Source organism: Anticarsia gemmatalis, chromosome 29, assembly GCF_050436995.1.
Source record: "Anticarsia gemmatalis isolate Benzon Research Colony breed Stoneville strain chromosome 29, ilAntGemm2 primary, whole genome shotgun sequence".
Lineage (NCBI taxonomy): Eukaryota > Metazoa > Arthropoda > Insecta > Lepidoptera > Erebidae > Anticarsia > Anticarsia gemmatalis.
This window is the reverse complement of record NC_134773.1, coordinates 2,661,775-2,670,408: the sequence shown is the minus strand read 5'-3', so window position 1 is coordinate 2,670,408 and position 8,634 is coordinate 2,661,775. Positions and strand designations below refer to the sequence as shown.

General features: G+C 36.4%; 1 protein-coding gene across 6 annotated transcripts in view; it reads right to left on the bottom strand.

Moving 5' to 3' along the window:
- Positions 1 to 375: 375 nt before the first annotated feature.
- sim (bHLH transcription factor single-minded) overlaps positions 376 to 8,634 on the bottom strand; it is a 59,612-nt gene continuing 51,353 nt past the window's right edge. For all 6 annotated transcript variants that reach the window (XM_076133375.1, XM_076133372.1, XM_076133371.1 and 3 more), the window contains exons 7-9: positions 3,260 to 3,366; positions 2,101 to 2,248; positions 376 to 1,682 (exon numbers count right to left, since the gene is read on the bottom strand). In XM_076133375.1, coding sequence (XP_075989490.1) covers positions 1,085 to 1,682; positions 2,101 to 2,248; positions 3,260 to 3,366 — 853 coding nt within the window. In that variant the 3' untranslated portion in view covers positions 376 to 1,084. The remainder of the gene's footprint in view (positions 1,683 to 2,100; positions 2,249 to 3,259; positions 3,367 to 8,634) is intronic.

The window sequence follows — 8,634 nt, the reverse complement described above, 5'->3', positions numbered from 1 at the left end:
ACACGAATTCTACAAACATACAAATTCAAGGCCCTGTTAAAATACTAGACTAACCGAATGCAAAAACGTCAGTGAACATTGAAGCAACTCTAACCCCCGGTTTCTGAGCACATTTAGCGGTAGTTTATCTATTCAATAGCGTTTTTATATGAGTTTAAACGAATTAACCATTTGACCGCCACGGTCGGCTATACTCGACCAATCAGAAAGTGCTCACGACGCTTTCGTCGGCAAATGTCGACAAAAATATAGCTTTAGATTGTGGTTCCCAACCTTTTCTTAGTCCGGGACCACTTTTATATTATTTTTGTTAGCAGGGACCACTATATAAGTACATAAGTATATTAAAAATAAAATGTAATAATCATCCTCAAAATTTTCAATCTTAAAGTCACTCACGGACCGTATTTAGACCATATTTAGGCTTGAGATAAACTGCCGCTAAATGTACCACAGAAACCGGGGGTAAATCGGACTGTTTGAATTCGAGACTGAGACTCTGTCCTGAATTCAAACCACTACATAATTACCTATCATGTTGTTGTCATTTTGACGTGTTATAGCGATAGATATACAAAATATCACTTAAAATTGACTGATGTTTCTGCATTCGAATTTAACAAACATACATACATAATATCACGCCTTATTTAGGGAAGGTCTAACGGAACGCCTCTTGCAAACTATACATACTTGTTTTGTTTCATCCACATTCATACATATTGTCATACATGTATGTGTACAACTCTATAGAAATGTGTGAAAAAATTAAAAAATCTATACTTTAGGATGTTAAAGTATTGTAACTTTTGTTAAATAAATAAGTTCAAAAAGACAGACGTCTACACAGATTTTCTATTTAAATAGATTAAAAAGTGTAGCATCGTCTGAAATTAATATTGCTTTTCAGAAATTTCACACGTAAGCAACTTAATTCAAATACTATAAAAGATGAAAATTCTCTGCCTTTTTCACGAACAAGACTTCTAACAAAAGATTTTCAAACCCTTGCAAAGAGTTCAACACATATTCTCATTCAGTCCTATACAAGTAGACCTACAAAATCCGAATTAAACTGAGACTATCAATGCACGAACTCATTCACCCCCCCTCCGTGATGATGGAACTGCTGCGTATTGTCTACAATCACACTAGTATACCCCCCCTCCTGGACCGACGGACTGGGCGTCATCTTGCCAAACGAACTGCCGAAATTTTCCGCAACAGGCCTCCCATTTTGCCCCTGATTGTGCCCGTAAAACGATATTAAATTAGTATAATTATATTGATTAGGGATTTCGGAACCTTCGATGGAACTACAGGAGGACGAGCTGGCTGAAAAAGGTCTCTGATTTTGTGGATAACTTACATAATTTGGTAGGATTTCGTTGGTATCCGCGTAGTTTTCGTAGAATATTTCTTGGTAGCCATTTTGTTGGTAGTCTTCTGTTTCGTAAGTTTGGGTTAAAGGTATGTTGTATTCTGGGTAGTTGTAGCCGCCGCTAGAGTCCGAATATTCGGTGTCGGTCACATGGACCGTGTTTAGTTTGTCACTGTGCCTCACGTGGTTCACTTGGGGAGGTGTGGTCGTGGTCGGTACGTGTGGGGTGGGGATTTCTACGTGGTTCACTTTAGGACCCCCTTGGCTGATGTTGAGGATGAGGTGCTTTTCTTCTATGTCACTGTAAAAGGAAATATTTGTTAGAATTACTTCATAATTAAAATAACGTAATTATTATGTGGCGGTAAATGAAGAAAAAAACAACGCGTTTTTTGGTTTCACACTGCGATCTGCCTTTCCGTTCATTTCTCTTATTTTGAGAGATCTTTCATCATTAAGTTTCAGCATACAGCGATGAGACAATGGAGTCCAATTCTGGTACCCAATTTCTTTAACGAAGAATAAAGAGCTTTTGATAATGAATAAAACCTCAAACGAGGATACTTAGTTAATTTTCAAAAATATATGGTGGAATGTAAATTGTTCTCATTAATGTAGGTTAAAAATTGTATAGCATGCACTAAGTATATACAATCTCATCAACAGTCTTTGATCAAAATCTCAAAGAAAATATCTCAAAATAATTATCTTTTCCTTACCTCAGCACATAATTGACGGACACAATACAGTGTGGTCGCGAGGAGCGCGAGTTATGTACTATGGTGGCGTAGCTCTGCATCCACACCCAGCCGCCGCTCTTGGTGAGGAACCGGTAGTAGCGAGACGTCACTTGTCCTTTAGTTAACACTGCAATATATAGTTCGATGGTTAAAGTTCGTTCGTCGTATGGTTAGTGGTCAACCTAGTGTCAAAGTTGTTCAAGCCGCCCGAGAGGCCTTTGACATGGCTTAACGACTGTTATCTTAATTGACAACAGCCGGGACCGACTTTTCACGTGCCCTCCGAAGCACGGAGACGCCCATCTCAAATACCACTATGCGGTCACCCATCAATGGAATAAACGCGCCGAGGATTGCTTACTTACCCACAGATCGTTTACCAACCGGTGAGCGCAACTGGCTATTGGGGCCTCGAGTGGTTAAAGTTGACACCTCCTACGCAAGTGGTTGCAGGTTCGAACCCAAGGCAACACACCAATGACTTCCAAAGTTATGTGTGTATTAGAAAATAGTAATCACTTGCTCGAACGGTGAAGGAAAACATCGTGATGAAACCTGCCTAAAAAATTGTATAATACTTGGCCAGCGTGGTGGACTCAAAGCCTAACCCCTACCCTTCGTTTGGGAGGAGACCCTTGCCCTGCAGTGGGACAGTAATGGGTAAAAAAATAGATAGTTTAACTTTTCACAACTACACAGGTTACCTTGGCTGTGGTCAATAGACAATTGCCAGCTTCTGATTTCCGAATTTGAAATATCAAGTAAACCTATTGTAAAAATACGTGATAGCTTTAATTCCTGTGTTATCTATACTTCTATACTAATATTATAAAGCTGAAGAGTTTGTTTGTTTGATTGTTTGTTTGAACGCGCTAATATCAGGAACATAATTCTTTCAGTGACTGATAGCCCATATATCGAGGAAGGCTATAGGCTATATATCATCACGCTACGACCAATAGGAGCAGAGTACCAGTAAAAAATGTTACAGAAACGGGGAAAATTTTGACCCGTTCTCTCTTATGTGTCGCAAGCGGAGTTGCGCGAGTCAGCTAGTGTTGAAATATTAAGTAAACCTATGTAAAAATACATGATCGCTTTAATTTCTGTGTTATATCAGGTATTATTAAATACTTACATGTACAGTGTGAATGCCTCATGTGTAACACATCGGTGCCGTGTATATAGTGATACAGTGTCTTCTCAATCAGGTCCTGAGGCTCGTACCCCGTCAGCGTCGCCACTCTGTAAACAACATAACTGTTTATAACTGCTAGTTTAACGTTATAACTCGTTATAATTATATAACGTTGTAGCTGCTATGTTTGTTAAGAGTCCCCACTCTATTAATAGTAAAAATTTTGGTTTACACTATTTTAACGCTGAACATTTATAATATTAAGCCTTCTTTCCGTTAGACAGAGACCAGAGAACGTTACTTGGTACGATCCTTGCAAACTTCCCTTCACATCCATACATTCTGTCATATGTATAGGGCCACCGGTTACAAGTACATTATACTAAGCTACAAATATTAAAAAAATATAGAATGACGTTTCTTATTAATTTATTGGTATTAAAAGATGGATTATTCATGGGGCAAAGTGGTTTCCACACTAACTTTTAGAATTTCGCGCACTGTACCTGTAGAGTTACCATCTCAATACAAAGAGAGACTATGTCTAAAAATCAAATAATTTTTCATTATTTCTTTATTTATTATTCAGACAAAATTTTTAGATTTACACCATACAATTTGATGTCAATAGTTTCAAAACAAGCGTTCACCTTTTATTTTCTACTTAAAACAATGAAAAACACAGATTTTCACACCACCTTACAAATTCCCTACATCCGGACCTACCCCTACACTTGAGCGACCCTTCGATAATTAGTTACCCCTTATACAAGGGAGACCCTGTCACGCGGTTAATTGCTTCAAGCATCAAGAATACTACGTCAACAGATTTTACGAGTGAAAGAACAGTAGTTTTTTATAATTGGTGGGGTTTTTCAGTTCAATGGATATTATTAGAGATCGATTGAGTTTTATTATATAATCAATATGTATATTATATAATTATACAATATCAATATTTATATGTGAGGCGCCCAAAGCCAGTTGCGCTCACCAGTCGGTAAACGATCTGTGGGTTAAGCAACCATTGGCGCGGTCATTCTATATATGGGTAACCGCATAGTGGTATTTGAACTGGGTGTCTCCGTGCTTCGGAGGGCACGTTAAAAGTCGGTCCCGGTTATTTCTACTAAGATAACAGTCGTTAAGTCATGACAAAGGCCTCTCGGGCGGCTTGAACAACTTTGACACTAGGTTGACCACTAACCATACGACAAACAAACAATCTATATGTATAAAACTCTTCCGTTACTGACTGACTGATGGACAACGCACAGCCGAAACTACTGAGCGTAGAAACTTGAATTTTGCTATGAAAAATCCTTAGGAAGTGTAGAGGAACAAAAGATTTTTGGAAATCCCAATTGTTTTTATATTTTATTAACATTATAAATGTTCAATTATAGTTATTTACAAAGAACTTAATAATAATAATTTTGGGTAAAGCAACCTTTCGGGCGAATATTCTAGGGATGGGTGGCTGCTTTGCACTTCCACGTATTTCGAAAGTAAAGTCTGAAACGCTTTCATACCTTAACTAGGAAAGATTTATTGCTAACCTTAAAATGATATTTTTATCAAAAACGGTTATATATTTTTTTTGGTTTAGTAAAAAACCCACTTATTTTTTCACCCTCCATTGACAAACACTTAGCAACGGACATCCGATACTATAACAACATCAATTAATATGGGGTGGGCAGCATTGTCTCACACCCCTATCGTTTAAATAGGGGATGAAAATGTACAAGGGTTTTAACTAAAGCACTTTTTTAAGAACATTTTTTTGGGAATATTTTTTTGTAATGATAGTTTTTTTTTGGTTACACGTGTAGAGTGGAGTATGGTTTTGTCGCTTTACTGATGTACCGAGTTCGAGTCTCTGTTTAGATGTTTTAAAATAGTTCTTTTTAGTTTTATATTATAAACTGAACATCTTTTATTAAGATTATTCGATCGATGTTAATATCGTGTTAGAAAAGAAGCCCGGCCTTAATAATTTTTAGCGTTCCGTAACTAAGAGGCAAAAGCGGGACCCTATTACTAGCCCTCTGCTGTTTGTCCGTCTGTCACCAGACTGCATCTCATAAACCATAATAGCGAGGAAGATGAAATTTTCACAACAAATACTTGAAACAAAAAATATTAAGAGAGGTCTCCATACAACAAACGTGTTTTATTTCGTATTGTTTAGCTCAATATTAAAAACGATAACAGGCAGACGCTTCAAATTTTCACAGAATATTCACTTATATACCTATTACCTTTAAATGAATAATTAAATAACAATTAAAGGGCGGCTCCCATACAACAAACGTGATTGTCTATTAAAGATAGATATAGAGTACGGAACCCTTCATGCGCGAGTCCGACTCGCACTTGGCCGGACTTTTGAATAATGAAAATTGTCTTTTTAAAAACAAGTACTAAAACAACCTTACTAATTAAATGACGCAACTCGCTCTTGACCGAATTACTTCCAATCAAACAGTTCCGCGTACACAGCAAGTTTTACCGCTGCGTCAGCCGGCGTCGAACCCGCTGACTGCGCGGAAGTATTCCCACTACCGGCCACTTTAGCACGTACATTATACAATGATACAATTTTAATATACATACATAATATCACGCCTTTTTCTCATAGAGGTAGGCAGAGACCAAAGAACGTCACTTGGTGCGATCCTTACAAACTTCCCTTGCTTCATTCACATTCATACAATTATAATACACATCAACAAATATTCAATTATAACACATTTGAAGGAATACTTTTTTTAGAATTATACTCTAAAAAAAGACAACTCCCGCACTAAGAATTGCTTTTGTGTCGCGTGGACTTTTACAAACATACAAACAACGGACACAAAGTACAACTCCAGACTCGAAACAATTATTTGTGTATCGCACAAATGATTGTTCCGAGTGGGAATCGAACCTACGATCTCCCGACGCAATGGTTCCGGCATGGTGGTAATAACGTCACATCAGACTCGGGCTATTACAAACGTGCGAATTACTTAGAATAGCATATTTATCGGACACTCTCGCTCACACTTACACCGTCTTATAAAACTGGCTTAGTATTGTCACACGCTATGACAATTTTGACTATCACGTAGTTCGTATGATTGTAATGGTCCGTGTATAGTGTTCCATGTTTTTATTACGTATCCATAGATGGCATTGATAGACTGTTAATGATAAATTGAAATGTTTTAATAAACAAGTCTATATAAGTATTATCTGTGAAAACATATTGCAAGCAGCTGTCCCCAGGTGTTTGATATTCAATACCTTTTCAAATATGCTAGCCTAGGAACTTTACTAGTTAGGATACTAATACCCTAGCTATGCTACTAATATAAATGCGAAAGTATGTATGTATGGATGTTTGTTACTCTTTCACGCAAATACTACTGAACCGATTACGATGAAAATTGGTGCGGTTAATCTATAGATGGGTGACCGCATAGTAGTATTTGAACTGAGCATCTCGAAGGGCACGTAAAAAGTTGGTCCCGGTTGTTCTCAATTCAAATAACAGCCATGTCAAAGGCCTTTCGGGCTTGAACAACTTTGACACTAAGTTGACCACTAATCATACGATAGATAGATAGAATTTAAAAAATCATTATTTATTCTATAGAAATAAGTTTAAAATATATTAAATCTCGCACTCTATCACACAGACACATACAGTGAGACATACATACATACAAGCTCATACCCAGGCGGCGTTTGTTCCACGAACAACGCATTGTTGAGGTTTACGCGCCCGTGATTGCCGTGAACCAATAAACGTTGAACTTGCGTGCGACGCGCGTTTCCATTGCGTACGACACAAATAATATAATATCAATGTTGAAGTTCTGATCAGAGCTAATTATTTTGATCGACATTATTTGATACGCTTAGAAATAGACTAAAGTTTTACGCAGATAAAAAAAAAGTGCTAAAACGTATGAATTGATTCTGAGAAAAAGAAAATACTAATCTGTGCATCGGATTTTTGAAAATGTAGGGCAGAAATGTTACACAAATGAAAATCTGCGGAAATATTTAAATTGATTTATTTACAGATACAAATAAAATACTATTAGGTACAGCGTCATAAGATTTTTCAAATACATATTTTTTTATTTTTTTTTTTAGAATTTCAGTAAGAATCTGGTTTGCCCATTTATTACATTTACTGATTGTTCTTACAAAATGAATTCTAAAGCATTAATATTAATATATTCTAAAAAATTACTAAAGTAAGATTCCTTTTTATTATGAAAGCATCTTTCTGAAGTCAAAGATTACTGAAAACCTTGTTTCCTGCCTTCTACTAGCAATTATACCTAGATAATCATTAGTAGTCGCTCTTCATAATTGCTCCAATTCACATTGCTTTTCTTATAAGCTTACAGTACAAAACCAAACACATCATACCATATTCAGCCTCTCTACTTTCAAGAACTCAAAACATTTAAAACACCAGTCGGCACATATGGAAAACGACAACAGTTATTCATTTACGATAGAGTTACGCGTTCCCAGAATGAAATCAATATACACAGCTAGAACACGTTCCTCACCATCTGTGAACCTATGTGTCGACACAAATGGAGAACGCACCAGTTTCGGCATTGTTCGTTAGCGGGCTCGCTTATGGGCCGTTTCGTTACAGACGGATATACATAATCCTTACAATCCACGCTGAATTAAACCGAGTTACAATGTGGATGTGAATGGAAAAGATTTTGATTTGTGTCGGGTGCAGTGGAAAACGCAAAGATTGCTTGAATTTTTAGTATGTTATTGTAATAAGTTATAGCTTGCTTTAATATTGATTATAGTTAAAGTTCAAAACGTGATTCATTGCAGCTGACATCTATAATTTTAATTATTATAACAACTTTTTTATGCTATACGACCTTAAAATGTTTTTAATTAAAATCTAGATCAATTTTTACAAGCTTTTATTCAAAATATATTAAATCACCCATGTTGTCGATTAATTTAAGCAGAAAAGAAAATCTCTTTGAATTAACTTAAAATTTTGTTTTACCATTCTCATAACATTTTTAACTGCACCACTTCAATTAGCCATATCGCTATGTTATACAGTTTATAGTCTTCAACAAAAAAAACTATTCAACAAAAACATATTCCAACCAGTAATTCTTAAGATTAGCGCGCTCAAACAAATAAACAGGAAAACACTACTTCATTTCATTAGTATAGATCTGAAATTGCCTTTTCCCAATCAATAATTTTCACTGTTCTATGTTAATCTAAGTCGTTCCTCCAGCAGTCGTGTCGGACATATTGGCAAACGCTCAGGACCTGGCATTGTGACCGCGAGTTACAACTTCTGAGAACCACTTAAT